The 27,056-nt window shown below is 48.7% G+C and overlaps 1 protein-coding gene across 32 annotated transcripts in view; it reads right to left on the bottom strand.

Annotated features, from left to right (window-relative positions):
* LOC149978187 (protein PHTF2-like) overlaps positions 1-27,056 on the bottom strand; it is a 94,629-nt gene that overhangs the window by 21,969 nt on the left and 45,604 nt on the right. For all 32 annotated transcript variants that reach the window (XM_090201163.1, XM_090201140.1, XM_090201142.1 and 29 more), the window contains 3 exons: positions 13,291-13,347; positions 5,095-5,164; positions 3,442-3,600 (listed from right to left, as the gene is read on the bottom strand). In XM_090201163.1, coding sequence (XP_090057289.1) covers positions 3,442-3,600; positions 5,095-5,164; positions 13,291-13,347 — 286 coding nt within the window. The remainder of the gene's footprint in view (positions 1-3,441; positions 3,601-5,094; positions 5,165-13,290; positions 13,348-27,056) is intronic.

Here is a 27,056-nt window from a genome sequence, read left to right as displayed (position 1 = left end):
GGAGACTAGCTGAACTGGGCTGGAGACTAGCTGAACTGGGCTGGAGACTAGCTGAACTGGGCTGGAGACTAGCTGAACTGGGCTGGAGACTAGCTGAACTGGACTGGAGCCTAGCTGGGCTGGAGCCAAGCTGAACTGGAGCCTAGGTGAACTGGGCTGGAGCCTAGGTGAACTGGCCTGGAGCCTAGCTGAACTGGACTGAAGCCTAGCTGAACTGGACTGAAGCCTAGCTGAACTGGGCTGGAGCCTAGCTGAACTGGGCTGGAGCCTAGCTGAACTGGGCTGGAGCCAAGCTGAACTGGGCTGGAGCCTAGCTGAACTGGGCTGGAGCCTAACTGAACTGGGCTGGAGCCTAGCTGAACTGGGCTGGAGCCTAGCTGAACTGGACTGGAGACTAGCTGAACTGGGCTGGAGACTAGCTGAACTGGACTGGAGACTAGCTGAACTGGACTGGAGACTAGCTGAACTGGGCTGGAGACTAGCTGAACTGGGCTGGAGCCAAGCTGAACTGGGCTGGAGCCTAGCTGAACTGGACTGGAGCCTAGCTGAACTGGACTGGAGCCTAGCTGAACTGGACTGGAGCCTAGCTGAACTGGGCTGGAGCCTAGCTGAACTGGGCTGGAGCCTAGCTGAACTGGGCGGAGCCTAACTGAACTGGGCTGGAGCCTAGCTGAACTGGGCTGGAGCCTAGCTGAACTGGACTGGAGACTAGCTGAACTGGGCTGGAGACTAGCTGAACTGGGCTGGAGCCAAGCTGAACTGGGCTGGAGCCTAGCTGAACTGGGCTGGAGCCTAGCTGAACTGGACTGGAGCCTAGCTGAACTGGACTGGAGACTAGCTGAACTGGGCTGGAGACTAGCTGAACTGGGCTGGAGACTAGCTGAACTGGGCTGGAGACTAGCTGAACTGGGCTGGAGACTAGCTGAACTGGACTGGAGCCTAGCTGGGCTGGAGCCAAGCTGAACTGGAGCCTAGGTGAACTGGGCTGGAGCCTAGGTGAACTGGCCTGGAGCCTAGCTGAACTGGACTGAAGCCTAGCTGAACTGGACTGAAGCCTAGCTGAACTGGGCTGGAGCCTAGCTGAACTGGGCTGGAGCCTAGCTGAACTGGGCTGGAGCCAAGCTGAACTGGGCTGGAGCCTAGCTGAACTGGGCTGGAGCCTAACTGAACTGGGCTGGAGCCTAGCTGAACTGGGCTGGAGCCTAGCTGAACTGGACTGGAGACTAGCTGAACTGGGCTGGAGACTAGCTGAACTGGACTGGAGACTAGCTGAACTGGACTGGAGACTAGCTGAACTGGGCTGGAGACTAGCTGAACTGGGCTGGAGCCAAGCTGAACTGGGCTGGAGCCTAGCTGAACTGGACTGGAGCCTAGCTGAACTGGACTGGAGCCTAGCTGAACTGGACTGGAGCCTAGCTGAACTGGGCTGGAGCCTAGCTGAACTGGGCTGGAGCCTAGCTGAACTGGGCGGAGCCTAACTGAACTGGGCTGGAGCCTAGCTGAACTGGGCTGGAGCCTAGCTGAACTGGACTGGAGACTAGCTGAACTGGGCTGGAGACTAGCTGAACTGGGCTGGAGCCAAGCTGAACTGGGCTGGAGCCTAGCTGAACTGGGCTGGAGCCTAGCTGAACTGGACTGGAGCCTAGCTGAACTGGACTGGAGACTAGCTGAACTGGGCTGGAGACTAGCTGAACTGGGCTGGAGACTAGCTGAACTGGGCTGGAGACTAGCTGAACTGGGCTGGAGACTAGCTGAACTGGACTGGAGCCTAGCTGAACTGGACTGGAGCCTAGCTGAACTGGACTGGAGCCTAGCTGAACTGGACTGGAGCCTAGCTGGGCTGGAGCCAAGCTGAACTGGAGCCTAGGTGAACTGGGCTGGAGCCTAGGTGAACTGGCCTGGAGCCTAGCTGAACTGGACTGAAGCCTAGCTGAACTGGACTGAAGCCTAGCTGAACTGGGCTGGAGCCTAGCTGAACTGGGCTGGAGCCTAGCTGAACTGGGCTGGAGCCAAGCTGAACTGGGCTGGAGCCTAGCTGAACTGGGCTGGAGCCTAACTGAACTGGGCTGGAGCCTAGCTGAACTGGGCTGGAGCCTAGCTGAACTGGACTGGAGACTAGCTGAACTGGGCTGGAGACTAGCTGAACTGGACTGGAGACTAGCTGAACTGGACTGGAGACTAGCTGAACTGGGCTGGAGACTAGCTGAACTGGGCTGGAGCCAAGCTGAACTGGGCTGGAGCCTAGCTGAACTGGACTGGAGCCTAGCTGAACTGGACTGGAGCCTAGCTGAACTGGACTGGAGCCTAGCTGAACTGGGCTGGAGCCTAGCTGAACTGGGCTGGAGCCTAGCTGAACTGGGCGGAGCCTAACTGAACTGGGCTGGAGCCTAGCTGAACTGGGCTGGAGCCTAGCTGAACTGGACTGGAGACTAGCTGAACTGGGCTGGAGACTAGCTGAACTGGGCTGGAGCCAAGCTGAACTGGGCTGGAGCCTAGCTGAACTGGGCTGGAGCCTAGCTGAACTGGACTGGAGCCTAGCTGAACTGGACTGGAGACTAGCTGAACTGGGCTGGAGACTAGCTGAACTGGGCTGGAGACTAGCTGAACTGGGCTGGAGACTAGCTGAACTGGGCTGGAGACTAGCTGAACTGGACTGGAGCCTAGCTGAACTGGACTGGAGCCTAGCTGAACTGGACTGGAGCCTAGCTGAACTGGACTGGAGCCTAGCTGGGCTGGAGCCAAGCTGAACTGGAGCCTAGGTGAACTGGGCTGGAGCCTAGGTGAACTGGCCTGGAGCCTAGCTGAACTGGACTGAAGCCTAGCTGAACTGGACTGAAGCCTAGCTGAACTGGACTGGAGCCTAGGTGAACTGGACTGGAGCCTAGCTGAACTGGAGCCTAGCTGAACTGGGCTGGAGCCTAGCTGAACTGGTCTGGAGCCTAGGTGAACTGGACTGGAGCCTAGCTGAACTGGAGGCTAGCTGAACTGGGCTGGAGCCTAGCTGAACTGGGCTGGAGCCTAGCTGAACTGGGCTGGAGCTTAGCTGAACTGTACTGGAGCCTAGCTGAACTGGACTGGAGCCTAGCGGAACTGGACTGGAGCCTAGCTGAACTGGGTTGGAGCCTAGCTGAACTGGGCTGGAGCCTAGCTGAACTGGACTGGAGCCTAGCTGAACTGGACTGGAGCCTAGCTGAACTGGACTGGAGCCTAGCTGAACTGGGCTGGAGCCTAGCTGAACTGGGCTGGAGCCTAGCTGAACTGGACTGGAGCCTAGCTGAACTGGGCTGGAGCCTAGCTGAACTGGGCTGGAGCAGGTAGATGAGGAGGAGGAGGAGGAAGATGACTGAAGGTTAGGGTTAGGTAGGTACCTTGTAGCATGTAGAGGAGGAGGAGGAGAAGGAGGAGGAGGAAGATGACTGGAGGTTAGGGTTAGGTAGGTACCTTGAAGCAGGTAGAGGAGGAGGAGGAGGAGGAAGATGGCTCTGGAGGTGACCTGGATCCACCATCTGAAGAAGAAGGGGAACAACACCACCCTGACGAGACCCTTCCTGGTCAGAGACGTCCAGGGAGACTCAGGCTTGGCCTTGGCAAAAGCAGAACCTGGACACACACACACACACACACACGGACACACAAACAGGAGACAAGACAGGTTATGAAGCATTATAACATATCACTGGATGTATCTTTACCAACAGATCTCTCATAAGAGATAATATATAATAATAATACTTCATTATGACAGACAGGCATCATGTCTCTGTTACAACAACTACCAGAGGAAGACCTGGGTGCCCCCTGGATTAAATAACCCTCAGCCAATTCCACTAATGCCCCCATCATGGGACACGGGGCCTTCACCGTGGGGACCTTGTTGACAGTGAGGGGCAGTGCCTTGTCTGACAGGGCAGACAGATCTGAAACACACACCCCACTACATCAACCTCTCTCCATCTACCTCAGCCTGGCATGAAACATTCCCCGCTCTCTCCGTCTGTCTGTCTCTCTCTCTCTGTCTGTCTCTCTTTCTCGCTCTGTCTCTCTTTCTCGCTCAGCCTGGGATGTGGGCATGAAATAGCAATGAGGGGAAACTAAACAGAGAGGAGTCTAATGTGATAGACTGAATAATTCAACAGAGAAAGAAAGAGAGAGAGAGAGAGAGAGAGTGAGAGGGAAGGAGAGAGAGTGAGGGGGAAGGAGAGAGAGGAGAGAGAGAGAGAGAGAGAGAGCGAGAGCAGGAGAGAGAGAGAGAGAGAGCGAGCAGGAGAGAGAGAGAGAGAGAGAGAGCGAGAGCGAGCGAGAGTGAGAGCGAGAGAGAGAGAGAGAGTGTGAAAGAGAGAGAGTGAGTGAGTGAGAGAAAGAGAGAGTGAGAGAGAGAGAGAGAGAGAGAGAGAGAGAGGGGGGGAGAGAGAGAGAGAGAGAGGGAAGGAGAGAGAGAGAGAGAGAGAGAGAGAGAGAGAGGGAAGGAGAGAGAGAGAGAGAGAGAGAGAGAGAGAGAGAGAAAGAGAGTGAGAGAGAGTGAGAGTGAGAGAGAGAGTGATGTAACAAAAGAGGAGCCATTTTGATACTAGCTTCACTGGACTTCTACACCTGGCTCGTATCATGTGACCAGTGGAGAAACTCTACGTTGACACTAACGTCAACCATCCTGCTCAGCTAACAGGTTGGACTGGGACAGACAGCTAACAGGTTGGACTGGGACAGACAGCCAACATGGTTGGACTGGGACAGACAGCCAACATGGTTGGACTGGGACAGACAGCCAACATGGTTGGACTGGGACAGACAGCCAACATGGTTGGACTGGGACAGACAGCCAACATGGTTGGACTGGGACAGACAGCCAACATGGTTGGACTGGGACAGACAGCCAACATGGTTGGACTGGGACAGACAGCCAACAGGTTGGACTGGGACAGACAGCTAACAGGTTGGACTGGGACAGACAGCTAACAGGGTTGGACTGGGACAGACAGCCAACAGGTTGGACTGGGACAGACAGCCAACATGGTTGGACTGGGACAGACAGCCAACATGGTTGGACTGGGACAGACAGTGTCTGAGTGAATAAGACAGCTGGTGTGTCCTCCTTACCTCTCACTAGGTCCACATCAATGAGGTCTGCTTTCACATGGCCTGTCTTCTTCGGCTTGTTCCTCAGGCCCTGGAGAGGAGCAGCACAGTGTTACTTAGACAGACAGACAGAGACAGACAGAGACAGACAGAGACAGACAGAGACAGACAGAGACAGACAGAGACAGACAGACAGAGACAAACAGAGACAGACAGAGACAAACAGAGACAGACAGACAGACAGACAGACAGACAGACAGACAGACAGACATCCTCTAAGGGCCAGATTGTAAGTTGAGCTATGTGTGGGTAACTCCGTAGCTCATACATGGGAGGTTCTGAGTTATACACACACATCTTAAGTTAGGATGACCTTCGGTGCACTGACAGACACAGTGAGGATCTGAAACCCTACAACCCATCGAGGGCACTAACTATGGAGGTAACCCCATGCATGTTAGGTCCTCACACAGTGGGTGCAGCATACCGTGCCAAACACACCTAACGCAGGACAATCTACATGACGTTGAGGCCCTGCAGGATCAAAACACATGAACACACGGTGTCCTACATGTGACCAGTTCACTATCAGTCAGCACCAATGGAGTCAACAGCATGAAGCTGTTGTGTCGGTCTGTTCAATTCCAAGTGTGTGACAGACAGACAGACGTCTTATTGACAGTGATGGATACATTCAGCTCTTTACACAAGCCGTTTGCCCTGCTGGAGCCATAGACTGACTGTATATCTTTAAGGGATGACCCGTGCACATACAGGCTGTGGTGGATTTAGGTACCGGTGACATGGACATCTTACCGGGGGCGGCACGGGGCGCCCAAACAAAAACATCGGTATGGTGACATTTGCGCGATCAGTTTTAAATCGCTCATTTGCACGTTGAGTCAATGATATCATGTCACCGTGTGGGACTGTGGGTAAATTAACCTTGTCAGAGTGGGCGTCCTGATTCTAGTTTGTGAGCTAGACAGGCTACTGGGAAGGTCTCCCACTCAGAAGCACGAAATGGGGAGGGGGAAGGTTGACGTAGCCAGAGGTAGGGGGAGGGGGGTAGGTTGACCTCAGGTCTCCTCACTGGAAGCCAGAGGTAGGGGGGATGGGGGTAGGTTGACCTCAGGTCTCCTCACCGGAAGCCAGAGGTAGGGGGGGGGGGGGGGGGGGGTAGGTTGACCTCAGGTCTCCCCACTGGAAGCCAGAGGTAGGGGGAGGGGTAATGTAGTCTTGACTCTTGGTTGACAGTGCTGGGGGATGGGTAATGTAGTCTTGACTCTTGGTTGACAGTGTTGGGGGACGGGTAATGTAGTCTTGACTCTTGGTTGACAGTGTTGGGGGACGGGTAATGTATTGATGCTCGAGTGACAAATCAACACAAATGTGTTTCTATTCGTCTTGGTTACTTCGTTGTGATATTTATGAGTCGGGGAGCCATACAAGCTAGAACCGCCACTGTATACTAGAGTATCTCCTCCCTGGACTCCAGGTTATGGGAGACTGGGTTGTGTTCAATGGGCACCAAACGAGATAAAAAAACCCTGAAACAGGGAAGGATTACTTGAACTTTACCCGTTAGAAACCCACATTCATTTTCTGTATGCAAATGTCCTAATGAACATGACCAGGTAGTATTTTCATGTTCTGTTGCAAAACGTTTTGCTACGGTGTGCCCTACTAAACACATCCCTGTAGTATAATGCTGTCTATCTATCTTAACACTCTCAAATGCTAATATTTACCCAAAGGTCAAACGATGACCTTCTCTATCTGTATACAGCCATACAGGAATTTATCTTAAAGACCTTATCTTAAAGAGCTGACACGCTCTAGGTGTGTGGGTATGTGTGTCATAAACGATTAGACGAGACGATCAATACCTTCCTCTTCCTCTTTATTACTGCTATAAACTGTTTCATAGACAGACAGGACTGGAACAGGGAAAGAAGGGAGGGGTGTCTGTCTCCAGCTAGGAGTTCAACCTTCCTCAACTGAATGGAGTGGTGTCTGTCTCCAGCTAGGAGTTCAACCTTCCTCAACTGAAAGGAGTGGTGTCTGTCTCCAGCTAGGAGTTCAACCTTCCTCAACTGAATGGAGTGGTGTCTGTCTCCAGCTAGGAGTTCAACCTTCCTCAACTGAAAGGAGTGGTGTCTGTCTCCAGCTAGGAGTTCAACCTTCCTCAACTGAAAGGAGTGGTGTCTGTCTCCAGCTAGGAGTTACACCTTCCTCAACTGAAAGGAGGGGTGTCTGTCTCCAGCTAGGAGTTACACCTTCCTCAACTGAAAGGAGTGGTGTCTGTCTCCAGCTAGGAGTTACACCTTCCTCAACTGAATGGAGTGGTGTCTGTCTCCAGCTAGGAGTTCAACCTTCCTCAACTGAAAGGAGTGGTGTCTGTCTCCAGCTAGGAGTTACACCTTCCTCAACTGAAAGGAGGGGTGTCTGTCTCCAGCTAGGAGTTAGACCTTCCTCAACTGAATGGAGTGTGTCTGTCTCCAGCTAGGAGTTCAACCTTCCTCAACTGAAAGGAGGGGTGTCTGTCTCCAGCTAGGAGTTAAACCTTCCTCAACTGAAAGGAGGGGTGTCTGTCTCCAGCTAGGAGTTACACCTTCCTCAACTGAAAGGAGTGGTGTCTGTCTCCAGCTAGGAGTTACACCTTCCTCAACTGAAAGGAGTGGTGTCTGTCTCCAGCTAGGAGTTACACCTTCTTCAACTGAAAGGAGTGGTGTCTGTCTCCAGCTAGGAGTTCAACCTTCCTCAACTGAAAGGAGGGGTGTCTGTCTCCAGCTAGGAGTTAAACCTTCCTCAACTGAAAGGAGGGGTGTCTGTCTCCAGCTAGGAGTTAAACCTTCCTCAACTGAAAGGAGAGGTGTCTGTCTCCAGCTAGGAGTTAAACCTCCCTCAACTGAAAGGAGTGGTGTCTGTCTCCAGCTAGGAGTTCAACCTTCCTCAACTGAAAGGAAGGGTGTCTGTCTCTGCTGGTTTAGGGGAGGCGTGGTCTGGTTTAGGGGAGGGGGTGTCTGTCTCCAGCTAGGAGTTACACCTTCCTCAACTGAAAGGAGTGGTGTCTGTCTCCAGCTAGGAGTTAAATCTTCCTCAACTGAAAGGAGTGGTGTCTGTCTCCAGCTAGGAGTTAAACCTCCCTCAACTGAAAGGAGTGGTGTCTGTCTCCAGCTAGGAGTTAAACCTTCCTCAACTGAAAGGAGTGGTGTCTGTCTCCAGCTAGGAGTTACACCTTCCTCAACTGAATGGAGTGGTGTCTGTCTCCAGCTAGGAGTTAAACCTTCCTCAACTGAAAGGAGTGGTGTCTGTCTCCAGCTAGGAGTTCAACCTTCCTCAACTGAAAGGAGAGGTGTCTGTCTCCAGCTAGGAGTTACACCTTCCTCAACTGAAAGGAGTGGTGTCTGTCTCCAGCTAGGAGTTAAACCTTCCTCAACTGAAAAGAGGGGTGTCTGTCTCCAGCTAGGAGTTAAACCTTCCTCAACTGAAAGGAGTGGTGTCTGTCTCCAGCTAGGAGTTAAACCTTCCTCAACTGAAAGGAGTGGTGTCTGTCTCCAGCTAGGAGTTCAACCTTCCTCAACTGAATGGAGTGGTGTCTGTCTCCAGCTAGGAGTTCAACCTTCCTCAACTGAAAGGAGTGGTGTCTGTCTCCAGCTAGGAGTTACACCTTCCTCAACTGAAAGGAGTGGTGTCTGTCTCCAGCTAGGAGTTAAACCTTCCTCAACTGAAAGGAGTGGTGTCTGTCTCCAGCTAGGAGTTCAACCTTCCTCAACTGAAAGGAGGGGTGTCTGTCTCCAGCTAGGAGTTAAACCTTCCTCAACTGAAAGGAGGGGTGTCTGTCTCCAGCTAGGAGTTAAACCTTCCTCAACTGAAAGGAGTGGTGTCTGTCTCCAGCTAGGAGTTAAACCTCCCTCAACTGAAAGGAGTGGTGTCTGTCTCCAGCTAGGAGTTCAACCTTCCTCAACTGAAAGGAGGGGTGTCTGTCTCTGCTGGTTTAGGGGAGGCGTGGTCTGGTTTAGGGGAGGGGGTGTCTGTCTCCAGCTAGGAGTTACACCTTCCTCAACTGAAAGGAGTGGTGTCTGTCTCCAGCTAGGAGTTAAACCTTCCTCAACTGAAAGGAGTGGTGTCTGTCTCCAGCTAGGAGTTAAACCTCCCTCAACTGAATGGAGTGGTGTCTGTCTCCAGCTAGGAGTTAAACCTTCCTCAACTGAATGGAGTGGTGTCTGTCTCCAGCTAGGAGTTAAACCTTCCTCAACTGAAAGGAGTGGTGTCTGTCTCCAGCTAGGAGTTCAACCTTCCTCAACTGAAAGGAGAGGTGTCTGTCTCCAGCTAGGAGTTACACCTTCCTCAACTGAAAGGAGTGGTGTCTGTCTCTGCTGGTTTAGGGGAGGCGTGGTCTGGTTTAGGGGAGGGGGTGTCTGTCTCCAGCTAGGAGTTAAACCTTCCTCAACTGAAAGGAGTGGTGTCTGTCTCCAGCTAGGAGTTAAACCTTCCTCAACTGCTTTTCAAATGCAGTACGCTGACTAGTTCTATCTATATTGCTCTGTTTATTAATGTAAATCTCTTTTCTATTCGTCTTTAAAGGATATGCTTTGCTTGTGAGATAAGATAAGAGAAACCTGTTGTAATTCATCATCACTACCACCAGGGGGCATGAACAAGCCTTTACTGTCATGGTTTATCTCAGTAACAAAAATCTATATTTAGACTATATTCTAGATAATGTTGTCATAGCTACTTTATTATGGGATGTGTGAGCCCTTGTTAGTTTCTCATGAACACAAAGATGCAGACACAGTAACTGGCCCATGTCTGCCCTGTTGGGCTCTAAAGACGGGCCAGTTGTTGGACTGTTTCCATGACACTGTTCTGACGGACGGGAAGCACTGTGTGTTTGAGACTTTGGTCCGGCGTGGTCTGGTTTAGGGGAGGTGTGGTCTGGTTTAGGGGAGGTGTTTGGCTGGAGTAGGGGAGGCGTGGTCTGGTTTAGGGGAGGTGTTTGGCTGGAGTAGGGGAGGCGTGGTCTGGTTTAGGGGAGGCGTGGTCTGGTTTAGGGGAGGCGTGGTCTGGTTTGGTGGAGGAGTTTGGTTGGAGTAGGGGAGGTGTTTGGCTGGAGTAGGGGAGGCATGGTCTGGTTTAGGGGAGGCGTGGTCTGGTTTAGGGGAGGTGTTTGGCTGGAGTAGGGGAGGTGTGGTCTGGTTTAGGGGAGGTGTGGTCTAGTTTAGGGGAGGTGTTTGGCTGGAGTAGGGGAGGCGTGGTCTGGTTTAGGGGAGGTGTTTGGCTGGAGTAGGGGAGGTGTTTGGCTGGAGTAGGGGAGGTGTTTGGCTGGAGTAGGGGAGGTGTTTGGCTGGAGTAGGGGAGGTGTTTGGCTGGTTTAGGGGAGGTGTTTGGCTGGTTTAGGGGAGGTGTTTGGCTGGTTTAGGGGAAGTGTTTGGCTGGTTTAGGGGAGGTGTTTGGCTGGAGTAGGGGAGGCGTTTGGCGGGTTTAGGGGAGGTGTTTGGCTGGAGTAGGGGAGAGGTTTGGCTGGTTTAGGGGAGGTGTTTGGCTGGTTTAGGGGAGGTGTTTGGCTGGTTTAGGGGAGGTGTTTGGCTGGTTTAGGGGAAGTGTTTGGCGGGTTTAGGGGAGGTGTTTGGCTGGAGTAGGGGAGGCGTTTGGCTGGTTTAGGGGAGGTGTTTGACTGGTTTAGGGGAGGTGTTTGGCGGGTTTAGGGGAGGTGTTTGGCGGGTTTAGGGGAGGCGTTTGGCTGGTTTAGGGGAGGTGTTTGACTGGTTTAGGGGAGGTGTTTGGCTGGAGTAGGGGAGGTGTTTGGCTGGAGTAGGGGAGGCGTTTGGCTGGAGTAGGGGAGGCGTTTGGCTGGTTTAGGGGAGGTGTTTGGCTGGAGTAGGGGAGGTGTTTGGCTGGTTTAGGTGAGGTGTTTGGCTGGTTTAGGTGAGGTGTTTGGCTGGTTTAGGGGAAGTGTTTGGCTGGTTTAGGGGAGGTGTTTGGCTGGAGTAGGGGAGGTGTTTGGCTGGTTTAGGGGAGGTGTTTGGCTGGTTTAGGGGAGGTGTTTGGCTGGTTTAGGGGAGGTGTTTGGCTGGTTTAGGGGAGGTGTTTGGCTGGTTTAGGGGAGGTGTTTGGCTAGAGTAGGCCGTCATTGTAAAATAAGAATTAGCTCTTAACGGACTTGCCTAGTTAAATAAAGGTTAAACAATTTTTTTTAAACATTCTGGCTGTGAGCTCAACCCTCTATATGAGCGGACGGGGTTGAATGGGGGGACGAAGGACAATGTTTTGCTCTCTTTCTAGAAGGAGTGAGGGATGAAAGAGGGGTCTAGAGGAGAAAGGTCATGGACTGTAGCAGCCAGGTGAAACAGCTCCCGTTTCAGTACTCTTGACTATGATGGATCACTTGGAGGGTTTCTCTCCTCTCTGTGCAGGTCACAGACCAGACAGGAAACAATGACATCATGTTCTATGTGACTATGATGTTTTTAGGATTTGACTTCCATCTGCAGCTCTTTGGGTGAGTGAAATAACACCAGTGTTTCCCCTATACTAATTTAGCAGTAGTGGGCCGTCGCTTCTAAATCGCGGAAAGATATGATTAGAAAAATAATAACATGTTTGTTTAAAGTGTGTAGAAAAGATAAACGGGCTATATATGTTTTAATAAAGTTCATATTTGAGAATTAACAATCACCATAATAAAACCTAGACAGTCATGGAGAATCTACCATTTAAAATACTGTCATGGCATGGGACCCTCATTGATTTAGTTACTGTGTTTGAGTCACTCAGATAGCATACCATGTGTACAATTGCAATAAATTAGCTTTAAAACTGAAGTTGTTCTTTCAGCCCCATGCCAAAATGTGTGGAATTGCAGGAAATTAGCTTTAAAACAGCACATCTTGTCTCCGCGGCCAAGAGGACGGCCTCTACAATTTTCAGTCAGAAGCTGCGCCATTGGCCACACCCACTGGCCCACTCCAATGCTAATTTGCCACAACTGCAAACCAGTCAGCCAGTCAGCTAGTCAACCAGTCAGCTAGTCAGCTAGTCAGCCAGTCAGCTAGTCAGCTAGTCAACGAGTCAGCTAGTCAACCAGTCAGCTAGTCAACCAGTCAGTCAGCCAGCTAGTCAACCAGTCAGCTAGTCAACCAGTCAGTCAGCCAGCTAGTCAACCAGTCAGCTAGTCAACCAGTCAGTCAGCCAGCTAGTCAGTCAGCCAGTCAATCAGGGGTTAAGAAGCAGGCCAGGAACAAACATAGAAACAAACCAACTCAACAAATCACAATCTAGTCGGACTTCAATCTGACTTCCTGTGCTGCAGTACTCACCAGTCTAATAAACTGCACATGTAGGAGGGGGGGGACAGACAAAGAAAGACAAACGGCACCAGCAAGAGGGGAGAAAGTCAACTGAAAACATGACGGCACTGATGGCACAGTCAGAAACTGACAGAGAGAGAGAGAGAGAGAGAGAGAGAGAGAGAGAGAGAGAGAGAGAGAGAGAGACAGAGAGACAGAGAGAGACAGGAGACAGACAGACAGAGAAAGAGAGGAGACAGACAGACAGAGAAAGAGAGGAGACAGACAGACAGAGAAAGAGAGGAGACAGACAGACAGAGAAAGAGAGGAGACAGACAGACACAGAGACAGAGACAGAGACAAAGACAGACAGACAGAGAGAGACAGACAGAGAAATAGAGAAATAGAGACACAGAGAGACAGACAGAGAGACAGACAGACAGACAGACAGACAGACAGACAGACAGACAGACAGAGACAGACAGAGACAGACAGACAGAGACAGACAAAGAGAGACAGACAGACAGGACAGACAGAGAGAGAGAGACAGACAGAAGAAAGGACAGACAGAGACAGACAGACAGGACAGACAGAGAGAGAGAGACAGACAGAAGACAGGACAGACAGAGACAGACAGAGAAAGAGAGGAGACAGACAGACACAGAGACAGAGACAGAGAGAGACAGAGAGACAGACAGACAGAGAAATAGAGACAGAGAGAGACAGACAGAGAGACAGACAGAGAGACAGACAGACAGACAGACAGACAAAGAGAGAGAGACAGACAGAAGACAGGACAGACAGAGAGAGAGAAGACACTCATACAATGATCCAGAAAAGGGTAGAGAAAGATAAAAGGAGACAAAATAAGTATGTAGAAGATGACAAAGTGTTCTGATTGGACCTAAATCCAAACGGTTACCTTGATTTCTCTTTGTTCAACAGACTTCTCCCATATCTGTTGGTCATAAGCACCAATCTGCCAGAGACAAAGAGCAAAACATTCATTAGTACATTTCCCTGACAATATATTCAACAATATTCAACAATACATTAGGATAAATATATATGAAACCCAGGACTCCCTGGAAAACAGTTGCAAATTGTTACTGAATGAACTGTTGAGACATTGATTCAACCCAGAAGCTTCTGAAACCAGTTTAGGTTGTGGTTCAGCTGCAGTTCATCCAACTTCCTCTGTCATCATATCAGTCATGTCACAACCACTGAGCCAACCATCCTACAACCATGTTGCTGTCAGTTGACCCAACCAACATCCATGTTGCTGTCAGGTGACCCAACCATGAACCACAACACTGTCAGTGGACCCAACCATGAACCACAACACTGTCAGTGGACCCAACCATGAACCACAACACTGTCAGGTGACCCAACCATGAACCACAACACTGTCAGGTGACCCAACCATGAACCACAACACTGTCAGTTGACCCAACCATGAACCACAACACTGTCAGGTGACCCAACCATGAACCACAACACTGTCAGTGGACCCAACCATGAACCACAACACTGTCAGGTGACCCAACCATGAACCACAACACTGTCAGGATCAGCCGTCCTTAGAGATCACAGAGGTTGATACTAGCCTGGGAAACAGTGTGTGTCCATCATGTGGGAGGCCGTGCAAGGTGAACGAGCTCAACAATAGCACAGCTCTGAGACGGTGTGTGTGTTTGCTGGGTCTAGTCTGTGTTCATTATGCATGATCTGAGGCCTGGGTAGTGGTGCATTCACTTTACATTGGACTGTATTGACTGGATGGGCAACTAGGCTTCAGAACCCCCTCCACTGCCCCTAACCCACTCTTCAACCCTGCTAATGATTGTGCTGTGTGTGTGTGTGTTGTGCATGCTCACTGCACACAGTTTCATATGAAAACTCAGCGTATCAAATCCCTATTCACTCCACTGTCCTTTATAAAAGGACTATCATACACAATGAAACCTTGTAGGAGAAACCTGTGGACCAGACAGGATAGATGACACAATCACACTAATTAAACATGCAGCACGTGAGAGAGAGAGAGAGGGGGGGGGGGTGAGATGGGGAGAAAGAGAGAGCGAGAGAGAGAGGGGGGGGGGGGGGTGAGAGGGGGAGAAAGAGAGAGCGAGAGAGAAAGAGAGAACAAACACCATTGTAAATACAACCCATATTTATGTTTATTTATTTTCCCTTTTGTACTTTAACCATTTGTACATTGTTACAACACTGTATATATACATAATATGACATTTGAAATGTCTTTATTCTTTTGGAACTTCTGTGAGTGTAATGTTGGTTTACTGTTAATTTTTATTGTTTATTTAACTTTGTTTATTATCTATTTCACTTGCTTTGGCGATGTTAACATATGTTTCCCATGTCAATAAAGCCCTTGAAATGAATTGAGAGACAGAGAGAGAGAGAGAGAGTGTGAGGGGGGGAGAGAAAGCGAGAGATAGAAAGAAAGATAGATAGAGATAGGGAAGAAAGAGAGAGAGAGGGGAGAGAGATTGAGAGACAGAGAGAGAGATAGAGAGAGAGAGAGTGAGGGGGGTGAGAGGGGGAGAGAAAGCGAGAGATAGAGAGAGAGAGAGAGACAGTACTCAGTGCTTCCCCGTTCCCACCACAACTATAACCTTTTTATTTAACTGTGACTCCTCTCTGACTCCTCTCTGTTTAAACCTGTTGGTCGTCTGGTCTGTGACTCCTCTCTGACTCCTCTCTGTTTAAACCTGTTGGTCGTCTGGTCTGTGACTCCTCTCTGTCTCCTCAATGTTTAAACCTGTTGGTCGTCTGGTCTGTGACTCCTCTCTGACTCCTCAATGTTTAAACCTGTTGGTCGTCTGGTCTGTGACTCCTCTCTGACTCCTCAATGTTTAAACCTGTTGGTCGTCTGGTCTGTGACTCCTCTCTGTCTCCTCAATGTTTAAACCTGTTGGTCGCCTGGTCTGTGACTCCTCTCTGACTCCTCAATGTTTAAACCTGTTGGTCGTCTGGTCTGTGACTCCTCAATGTTTAAACCTGTTGGTCGTCTGGTCTGTGACTCCTCAATGTTTAAACCTGTTGGTCGTCTGGTCTGTGTCTCCTCTCTGACTCCTCAATGTTTAAACCTGTTGGTCGTCTGGTCTGTGACTCCTCAATGTTTAAACCTGTTGGTCGTCTGGTCTGTGTCTCCTCTGTCTCCTCAATGTTTAAACCTGTTGGTCGTCTGGTCTGTGTCTCCTCTCTGTCTCCTCAATGTTTAAACCTGTTGGTCGTCTGGTCTGTGACTCATCTCTGTCTCCTCAATGTTTAAACCTGTTGGTCGTCTGGTATGTGACTCATCTCTGTCTCCTCAATGTTTAAACCTGTTGGTCGTCTGGTCTGTGACTCCTCAATGTTTAAACCTGTTGGTCGTCTGGTCTGTGTCTCCTCTGTCTCCTCAATGTTTAAACCTGTTGGTCGTCTGGTATGTGACTCCTCTCTGTGACTCCTCAATGTTTAAACCTGTTGGTCGTCTGGTCTGTGTCTCCTCTCTGTCTCCTCAATGTTTAAACCTGTTGGTTGTCTGGTCTGTGTCTCCTCAATGTTTAAACCTGTTGGTCATCTGGTATGTGACTCCTCTCTGTGACTCCTCAATGTTTAAACCTGTTGGTCGTCTGGTCTGTGTCTCCTCTCTGTCTCCTCAATGTTTAAACCTGTTGGTCGTCTGGTCTGTGACTCCTCAATGTTTAAACCTGTTGGTCGTCTGGTCTGTGTCTCCTCAATGTTTAAACCTGTTGGTCGTCTGGTCTGTGACTCCTCAATGTTTAAACCTGTTGGTCGTCTGGTCTGTGACTCCTCTCTGTCTCCTCAATGTTTAAACCTGTTGGTCGTCTGGTCTGTGACTCCTCAATGTTTAAACCTGTTGGTCGTCTGGTCTGTGTCTCCTCAATGTTTAAACCTGTTGGTCGTCTGGTCTGTGACTCCTCAATGTTTAAACCTGTTGGTCGTCTGGTCTGTGTCTCCTCTCTGTCTCCTCAATGTTTAAACCTGTTGGTCGTCTGGTCTGTGACTCCTCTCTGTCTCCTCAATGTTTAAACCACACACACACACACACACACACACACACACACACACCAGCTTGGGGGTGTTTATCATAGTGTTCCTATCTTCCTCTCCATCACTAAATATGTTGTGAGAAAGTCCTCTTCATCTTCCCTTAGATGCATCCATTTTGGTTCAGATACATTTAGGATGTTAATGCCCTTCCGTCAAAGCTCCACCCTAAGTCAATAGTCTGTTTGGTAAGGAGGGTAAAACTATCAGGTAAGCTGTGACTCTGTCCAGGTAGGTCGGAGAAAGGTTTAGGTGTCAGATAAATGCTCTGCTGAAATGTTAATGTCCGTTGGGGGATTGGGTTAAGGTGGTCAGGTAGGCTTCTCCTGCGTCTCTCCGACGCTCTTCTTTAGTGACAACAGCCGTGTGTGTGTGTGTGTGTGTGTGTGTGTCTCTGCTCCTGTTCATTTAGGGAGAATAGACATGTCACACATGAAACATGACCTTCATCCCCCAGACAGTGAAATCTACTGATATGGCACAGACAGGAAGGGGCTGTGTGTGTCTGTCTGTGTGCATGTTTGGGTGTGTGTGTATATGTCTGTGTGTGTGTGTGTGTGTGTGTGTGTGTGTGTGTGTGTGTGTGTGTGTATATATATAAGTGTGTGTGTGAGAGTATATGTGTGTATGTGTGTGTGTGTATATGTGTGTGTATATAAGTGTGTGTGTGTATATATATATATATATATATATATATATATATATATATATATATATATATATATATATGTGTATGTGTGTGTCTTTACAGCCTGTTAACTACATGGGTTACCCTACTAGCCTCATCTCAAGCCAATGGAAACTCTGCATCTTTCATGAACCTCATCAAACATGCAACAGCCAAGGAGTCCTCAGAGAGAGACAGAATGAAAGAACAAGGAAAGGGGGGGTGAAGACCATGCTTGAAAGAAAAGAGACTGGGGGTGACTAGACAGAAGAGGAGAGACCGGGGGTGACTAGACAGAAGAGGAGAGACCGGGGGTGACTAGTCAGAAGAGGAGAGAGTGAATGTGACTAGACTAGAGGAAAGAAAAGAAACCGGGGTGACTAGTCTAGAAATGGAGAGACCGGGGGTGACTAGTCTAGAGGAGGAGAGACCGGGGGTGACTAGTCTAGAGGAGGAGAGACCGGGGGTGACTAGTCAGAAGAGGAGAGAGTGAATGTGACTAGATTAAAGGAAAGAAAAGAGACCGGGGGTGACTAGTCTAGAGGAGGAGAGACCGGGGGTGACTAGTCTAGAGGAGAGAGAGACCGGGGGTGACTAGTCTAGAGGAGGAGAGACCGGGGGTGACTAGTCTAGAGGAAAGAAAAGAGACCGGGGGTGACTAGTCTAGAGGAGGAGAGACCGGGGGTGACTAGTCTAGAAATGGAGAGAGTGAATGTGACTAGACTAGAGGAGGAGAGACCGGAGGTGACTAGTCTAGAGGAGGAGAGACCGGGGGTGACTAGTCTAGAGGAGGAGAAACCGGGGGTGACTAGTCTAGAGGAGGAGAGACCGGGGGTGACTAGTCTAAAGGAGGAGAAACCGGGGTGACTAGTCTGGAGGAGAGACCGGGGGTGACTAGTCTAGAGGAGGAGAGACCGGGGGTGACTAGTCAGAAGAGGAGAGAGTGAATGTGACTAGATTAAAGGAAAGAAAAAAGAGACCGGGGGTGACTAGTCTAGAGGAGGAGAGACCGGGGGTGACTAGTCTAGAGGAGAGAGAGACCGGGGGTGACTAGTCTAGAGGAGGAGAGACCGGAGGTGACTAGTCTAGAGGAGGAGAGACCGGGGGTGACTAGTCTGGAGGAGAGACCGGGGGTGACTAGTCTAGAGGAGGAGAGACCGGGGGTGACTAGTCTAGAGGAGGAGAAACCGGGGGTGACTAGTCTAGAGGAGGAGAGACCGGGGGTGACTAGTCTAAAGGAGGAGAAACCGGGGTGACTAGTCTAGAAATGGAGAGGGTGAACGTGACTAGACTAGAGGAGGAGAGACCGGGGGTGACTAGTCTAGAGGAGGAGAGACCGGAGGTGACTAGTCTAGAGGAGGAGAGACCGGGGGTGACTAGTCTAGAGGAGGAGAGACCGGGGGTGACTAGTCTAGAGGAGGAGAGACCGGGGGTGACTAGTCTAGAGGAGGAGAGACTGGGGGTGACTAGTCTAGAGGAGAGAAAAGAGACCGAGGGTGACTAGACGAAAGAAAAGAGACCGAGGGTGACTAGTCTAGAGGAGAAAAGACCGAGGGTGACTAGTCTAGAGGAGAATAGAGTGAACGTGACTAGTCTAGAGGAGAGAAAAGAGACCGGGGGTGACTAGTCTAGAGGAGAAGAGAGTGAACGTGACTAGTCTAGAGGAGAAGAGAGTGAACGTGACTAGTCTAGAGGAGAGAAAAGAGACCGGGGGTGACTAGTCTAGAGGAGAAGAGAGTGAACGTGACTAGTCTAGAGGAGAGAAAATAGACCGGGGGTGACTAGTCTAGAGGAGAAGAGACCGGGGGTGACTAGTCTAGAGGAGAGAAAAGAGACCGGGGGTGACTAGTCTAGAGGAGACGAGAGTGAACGTGACTAGACTAGAGGAGAGAAAAGAGACCGGGGGTGACTAGTCTAGGACTAGTCATCCTGCAAGAAACCTGGTATAGAGGAGACGGACCCACTGGTTGCCCTCTAGGTTACAGAGAGCTTGTAGTCCCATCCACCAAACTACCAGGTGTGAAACAGGGAAGGGACTCAGGGGATATGCTAATTTGGTATAGAGCAGACCTAACTCACTCCATTAAATTAATCAAAACAGGAACATTTTACATTTGGCTAGAAATTCAAAAGGAAATTATCTTAACAGAGAATAATGTCCTCCTGTGTGCTACCTATAACCCCCACTAGAATCCCCATATTTTAATGAAGACAGCTTCTCCATCCTGGAGGGGGAATTAATCATTTCCAGGCCCAGGGACATGTACTAGTCTGTGGTGACCTAAATGCCAGAACTGGACAAGAACCCGACACCCTCAGCACACAGGGGGACAAACACCCGCCTGCAGGTGACAGCATTCCCTCCCCCATATGCCCCCCTAGGCACAACTATGACATCATAACCAACAAAAACGGGTCACAACTCCTGCAGCTCTGTCGCACGCTGGGTATGTACAGAGTCAATGGTAGGCATTGAGGGGACTCCTATGGTAGGTACACCTATAGCTCATCTCTTGGCAGTAGTACTGTAGACTACTTTAACACTGACCTCAACCCAGAGTCTCTCAGACCGTTCACAGTCAGCACACTGACACCCCTATCAGACCACAGCAAAATCACAGTCTACTTGAACAGAGCAATACTCAATCATGAGGCATCAAAGCCAAAGAAACCCTTTTAGACAATTTCCTGGGTAAAAACGTGTAAACTTGGCAGTATAAAATCTTAACCCTATATTTGACCACTCAGCTTCCCTATCAAATCTAAAAATCTCAAATAGAAAACTGAAGAAAATTAACAACAATGACAAATGGTTTGATGAAGAATGCAAAAATCTAAGAAAGAAATTGAGAAACCTGTCCAACCAAAAACATAGAGACCCGGAAAATGTGAGCCTTCACTATGGTGAATCACTAAAACAATACAGAAATACACTACGGAAAAAGAAGAAACAGCACGTCAGAAATCAGCTCAATGTAATTGAAGAATCCATAGACTCTAACCACTTCTGGGAAAATTGGAAAACACTAAACGAACAACAACAGGAAGAATTATCTATCCAAAATGGAGATGTATGGGTAAACCACTTCTCCAATATTTTTGGCTCTATAACAAAGAATAAATAGCAAAAACATACATGATCAAATACAGATCTTAGAATCAACTATTAAAGACTACCAGAACCCACTGGATTCTCCAATTACATTGAATGAGCTACAGGACAAAATAAAAACCCTACAACCCAAAAAGGCCTGTGGTGTTGATGGTATCCTCAATGAAATGATCAAATATACAGACAACAAATTCCAATTGGCTATACTTAAACTCTTTAACATCATACTTAGCTCTGGCATATTCCCCAATTATTGGAACCAAGGGACTGATCACCCCAATCCACAAAAGTGGAGACAAATTTGACCCCAATAACTACCGTGGGATATGCGTCAACAGTAACCTTGGGAAAATCCTCTGCATTATCATTAACAGCAGACTCGTACATTTCTTCAATGAAAACAATGTACTGAGCAAATGTCCAATAGGCTTTTTACCAAATTACCGTACAACAGACCACGTATTCAACCTGCACACCCTAATTGACAAACAAACAAACCAAAACAAAGGCAAAGTCTTCTCATGCTTTGTTGATTTTTAAAAAAGCCATCGACTCAATTTGGCATGAGGGTCTGCTATACAAATTGATGGAAAGTGGTGTTGGGGGTAAAACATACGACATTATAAAATCCATGTACACAAACAACAAGTGTGTGGTTAAAATAGGCAACAAAAAAAAACACACATTTCTTCCCACAGGGTTGTGGGGTGAGACAGGGATGCAGCTTAAGCCCCACCCTCTTCAACATATATATCAACGAATTGGCGCGGGCACTAGAAAAGTCTGCAGCACCCGGCCTCACCCTACTAGAATCTGAAGTCAAATGTCTACTGTTTGCTGACGATCTGGTGCTTCTGTCACCAACCAAGGAGGGCCAACAGCAGCACCTAGATATTCTGCACAAATTCTGCCAGACCTGGGCCCTGACAGTAAATCTCAGTAAGACCAAAATAATGGTGTTCCAAAAAAAGGTCCAGTCGCCAGGACCACGAATACAAATTCCATCTAGACACCGTTGCCCTAGAGCACACAAAAATACTATACTTCCACAAAGCTGTGAACGATCTGAGACAAGGCAAGAAGGGCATTCTATGCCATCAAAAGTTGTGAGGTCTGGCGTCCGCTCACCATCCAAGAATTCACAAAATGGGACAAACACCAAATTGAGACTCTGCATGAAGAATTCTGCAAACATTCCTCTATGTACAACGTAGAACACCAAGTAATGCATGCAGAGCAGAATTAGGCCGATACCCACTAATTATCAAAATCCAGAAAAGAGCCGTTAAATTCTACAACCACCTAAAAGGAAGCGATTCCAAAACCTTCCATAACAAAGCCATCACCTACAGAGAAATGAACCTGGAGAAGAGTCCCCTAAGCATGCTGGTCCTGGGTCTCTGTTCACAAACAGACCCCACAGAGCCCCAGGACAGCAACAGAATTAGACCCAACCAAATCATGAGAAAAACTAAAAGATAATTACTTGACACATTGGAAAGAATTTACAAAAAAACAGAGCAAACTAGAATGCTATTTGGCCCTAAACAGAGAGTACACAGTGGCAGAATACCTGACCACTGTGACTGACCCAAACATTAGGAAAGCTTTGACTATGTACAGACTCAGTGAGCATAGCCTTGCTATTGAGAAAGGCCGCCGTAGGCAGACATGGCTCTCAAGAGAAGACAGGCTATGTGCTCACTGCCCACAAAATGAGGTGGAAACTGAGCTGCACTTCCTAACCTCCTGCCAAATGTATGACCATATTAGAGACACATATCTCCCTCAGATTACACAGATCCACAAAGAATTACAAAACAAACCCACAGTGTGCAATCACAGCAGCAAGATTTGTGACCTGTTGCCACAAGAAAAGGGCAACCAGTGAAGAACAAACACCACTGTAAATACAACCCATATTCATTTTCCATTTTGTACATGAACTATTTGCACATCATTATAACACTGTATATCGATGTCAGAGAGAGAGAGACAGAGACAGAGACAGAGACAGAGACAGAGACAGAGACAGAGACAGAGAGAGAGAGAGAGACAGAGACAGAGACAGAGACAGAGACAGAGACAGAGACAGAGACAGAGACAGAGACAGAGACAGAGACAGAGAGAGAGAGAGAGAGAGAGAGAGACAGAGAGAGAGAGAGAGAGAGAGAGAGAGACAGAGACAGAGACAGAGACAGAGACAGAGACAGAGACAGAGAGAGAGAGAGAGAGAGAGAGAGAGAGACAGAGAGAGAGAGAGAGAGAGAGAGAGAGACAGAGACAGAGACAGAGACAGAGACAGAGACAGAGACAGAGACAGAGACAGAGACAGAGACAGAGAGAGAGAGAGAGAGAGAGAGAGAGAGAGAGAGAGAGACAGAGACAGAGACAGAGACAGAGACAGAGACAGAGACAGAGACAGAGACAGAGACAGAGACAGAGACAGAGACAGAGACAGAGACAGAGAGAGAGAGAGAGAGAGAGAGAGAGACAGAGACAGAGACAGAGACAGAGACAGAGACAGAGACAGAGACAGAGACAGAGACAGAGACAGAGACAGAGAGAGAGAGAGACAGAGACAGAGACAGAGACAGAGACAGAGACAGAGACAGAGAGAGAGACAGAGAGAGAGAGAGAGAGAGAGAGAGAGAGAGAGAGAGAGATGGCAAAAGAGAGAGAGGAGGCATACTCCTGCCCTGTGATAGGCTATAATCACTATATGGGTCAACATCTTACATCCTACTTCCTAACAAAGAAGACCAAGGAAGTAATACCAAGAGGGCTAAGGGAGTAATACCAAGACACCTAAGGAAGTAATACCAAGAGGACTAAGGAAGTAATACCAAGAGAACTAAGGTAGGAACCTCTTCAAAACAAACAGAAATATTACAACCCATCTATGACCTGCAGTAGGGACTGAACACCATCCATCTGTTCTCAGAACAGCCTCTCTATTACATCATCACACTGAATGAGAGACAGAAAAAAAATAAGAGCCTCGTTGCCGCACTGCCAGGTTCACCATGACAACCGAGCTGTAGGGAGGATGGGAGGATGATCCTCACGTTGCCATGGCAGCCAGGTTATGTAACAATAGTCTCCACACTGCAGTGGAGGAGGAGGGAGATGTCTGTCTGTTATAATGTGGAGGAGGAGGAGGGGAGATGTCTCTGTCTGTTATAATGTGGAGGAGGAGGAGGGAGATGTCCCTGTCTGTTATAATGTGGAGGAGGAGGAGGGAGATGTCTCTGTCTGTTATAATGTGGAGGAGGAGGAGGGAGATGTCTGTCTGTTATAATGTGGAGGAGGAGGAGGGGGGAGATGTCTCTGTCTGTTATAATGTGGAGGAGGAGGAGGGGGGAGATGTCTCTGTCTGTTATAATGTGGAGGAGGAGGAGGGAGATGTCTCTGTCTGTTATAATGTAGAGGAGGAGGAGGGGGGAGATGTCTCTGTCTGTTATAATGTGGAGGAGGAGGAGGGAGATGTCTGTCTGTTATAATGTGGAGGAGGAAGAGGGAGATGTCCCTGTCTGTTATAATGTGGAGGAGGAGGAGGGAGATGTCTGTCTGTTATAATGTGGAGGAGGAGGAGGAGGAGGAGGGAGATGTCTCTGTCTGTTATAATGTGGAGGAGGAGGAGGGAGATGTCCCTGTCTGTTATAATGTGGAGGAGGAGGAGGGAGATGTCTCTGTCTGTTATAATGTGGAGGAGGAGGAGGGAGATGTCTGTCTGTTATAATGTGGAGGAGGAGGAGGAGGAGGAGGGAGATGTCTCGGTCTGTTATAATGTGGAGGAGGAGGAGGAGGAGGGAGATGTCCCTGTCTGTTATAATGTGGAGGAGGAGGAGGGAGATGTCCCTGTCTGTTATAATGTGGAGGAGGAGGAGGGAGATGTCTGTCTGTTATAATGTGGAGGAGGAGGAGGAGGAGGAGGGAGATGTCTCGGTCTGTTATAATGTGGAGGAGGAGGAGGAGGAGGGAGATGTCCCTGTCTGTTATAATGTGGAGGAGGAGGAGGGAGATGTCTGTCTGTTATAATGTGGAGGAGGAAGAGGGAGATGTCCCTGTCTGTTATAATGTGGAGGAGGAGGAGGGAGATGTCCCTGTCTGTTATAATGTGGAGGAGGAGGAGGGAGATGTCTCTGTCTGTTATAATGTGGAGGAGGAGGAGGGAGATGTCCCTGTCTGTTATAATGTGGAGGAGGAGGAGGGAGATGTCTCTGTCTGTTATAATGTGGAGGAGGAGGAGGGAGATGTCCCTGTCTGTTATAATGTGGAGGAGGAGGAGGGAGATGTCTCTGTCTGTTATAATGTGGAGGAGGAGGAGGGAGATGTCCCTGTCTGTTATAATGTGGAGGAGGAGGAGGGAGATGTCCCTGTCTGTTATAATGTGGAGGAGGAGGAGGGAGATGTCCCTGTCTGTTATAATGTGGAGGAGGAAGAGGGAGATGTCCCTGTCTGTTATAATGTGGAGGAGGAGGGGAGATGTCTGTCTGTTATAATGTGGAGGAGGAGGAGGGGGGAGATGTCTCTGTCTGTTATAATGTGGAGGAGGAGGAGGAGGGGAGATGTCCCTGTCTGTTATAATGTGGAGGAGGAGGAGGGAGATGTCTCTGTCTGTTATAATGTGGAGGAGGAGGAGGGAGATGTCTCTGTCTGTTATAATGTGGAGGAGGAGGGAGATGTCCCTGTCTGTTATAATGTGGAGGAGGAGGGAGATGTCTGTCTGTTATAATGTGGAGGAGGAGGAGGAGGGGGGAGATGTCCCTGTCTGTTATAATGTGGAGGAGGAAGAGGGAGATGTCCCTGTCTGTTATAATGTGGAGGAGGAGGAGGGAGATGTCCCTGTCTGTTATAATGTGGAGGAGGAGGAGGGGGGAGATGTCTCTGTCTGTTATAATGTGGAGGAGGAGGAGGGAGATGTCTGTCTGTTATAATGTGGAGGAGGAGGAGGGAGATGTCCCTGTCTGTTATAATGTGGAGGAGGAGGAGGGGGGAGATGTCTCTGTCTGTTATAATGTGGAGGAGGAGGAGGGGGGAGATGTCTGTCTGTTATAATGTGGAGGTGGAGGGAGATGTCTCTGTCTGTTATACTGTGGAGGAGGAGGAGGAGGGGGGAGATGTCTCTGTCTGTTATAATGTGGAGGAGGAGGAGGAGGAGGGAGATGTCTCTGTCTGTTATAATGTGGAGGAGGAGGAGGACGATGTCTCCTCTCCTCTCTTCCCACAGGTCAGAAAAGACATTAAGAAAGCTAACGTCTGTTTCATTGAGCTAAGCCTGCAGCTACAGCTAACAACATGTAATGTGTCAAACAGTGGGGATTCCTCCTTAGTAAAGTCAACGAGACAGTGTGTTATGTGTGTGTTAACAGAGTGCTGTAGTCCAGAGTGCTGTAGTCCATTGTGACTCCCCAACCAGCACCTCTGTGTTCTTAAATGACGGAGACTCATTTTGATTGAATGCATTCAGTTAAGCAACTGACTAGGTATCCTCCTTTCCCTTCTCTGACAGAGAGTATTATGTTCTGACACACACACACACACACACACACACACACACACACACACACACACACACACACACACAAGTAGACCTAGTTTTAAAGACAAGGCACATTCCTTGAATACAAACAACAGATGAAGGAGTGAACGTTGTTATTTTGGAGAATGTCTCAACGACGTCTTTCAGGTTACAAGGTAGTCATTTTTTATGGGATTTTCTCACCCTTTTTCTAACAAAAGGTAATTTGACTGACAGCAGCTGTTGTGTTGTCATCCAGACAATCTCTCTGAGGCCCCGCATGTCACTACTACTCTGAGGTGAGGTTCACAGTAAACTAGCGTAACCATAGTGATGTGATTCCACTGAAGATCAGATGTACAAAACAAGAAGAAATTCAGCATCTTTACTTTCAAGAAACCAATTTCTCCTCAACTTTTTTCTTAAGGAGAAGTATAAGAAATAATGCACAACCATTTCCAAGAACCTTTTTGGGGAATAGCAACTTGACTTAACTTTCTTCATAAGTCTATAGTGAAGGACGAAAGACATTTCTTCTTAAGAAGGTTTTGTGAATCCGGGCTGTGATGTCATTGTTGCCATCTCCTTGGCAACACAGTTCATGTCAACACATCAGAGACAATCAGCGCTAACTCAAGGGATAAGACACCTTTCTCTCACCGTTCTCACACTGAACACAAAGACAAACACTAATATCAGCCTTTCTCTGTTGCTACGGTAACACAAAACAGTGTGGTGATTGAGTCTGTCTATAACAGAACCACACCCTTCCTTACCTGAGACAGACAAAACCCCTAAGGTTAACATTGGGCAAACCTGATCCTAGATCTGTGGTTAAGTTAGTTTCTAATGGTTCAGGTTCAGGTAACCTGATCCTAGATCTGTGGTTAAATTAGTTTCTAATGGTTCAGGTTAAGGTAACCTGATCCTAGATCTGTGGTTAAGTTAGTTTCTAATGGTTCAGGTTAAGGTTGGTAATCCGATGCTAGACAGATTTGCGGTTGGGGGCAAGTCCAGGGAGAACTTTTCCCACATTTTGTTACGTTACATCAATCTACACACAATAACCCATAACGACAAGGCGAAAACAGGTTTTTACAAATTTTAGCAAATGTATTAAAATAAAAAAACAAATATCTTATATGAGACTCGAAATTGAGCTCCGATGCATCCTGTTTCCATTGATCAATCTTGAGATGTTTCTACAACTTGATTGGAATCCACATGTGGTGAATTCAATTGATGTGCACACCTGTCTATATAAGGTCCCAGAGTTGAAAGTGCATGTCAGAGTAAAAACCA

The sequence above is a fragment of the Oncorhynchus mykiss genome, chromosome 15 (assembly GCF_057628025.1).
Source record: "Oncorhynchus mykiss isolate SJ-2025 chromosome 15, ASM5762802v1, whole genome shotgun sequence".
NCBI lineage: Eukaryota > Metazoa > Chordata > Actinopteri > Salmoniformes > Salmonidae > Oncorhynchus > Oncorhynchus mykiss.
This window is presented reverse-complemented; position numbering and strand designations above follow the sequence as displayed.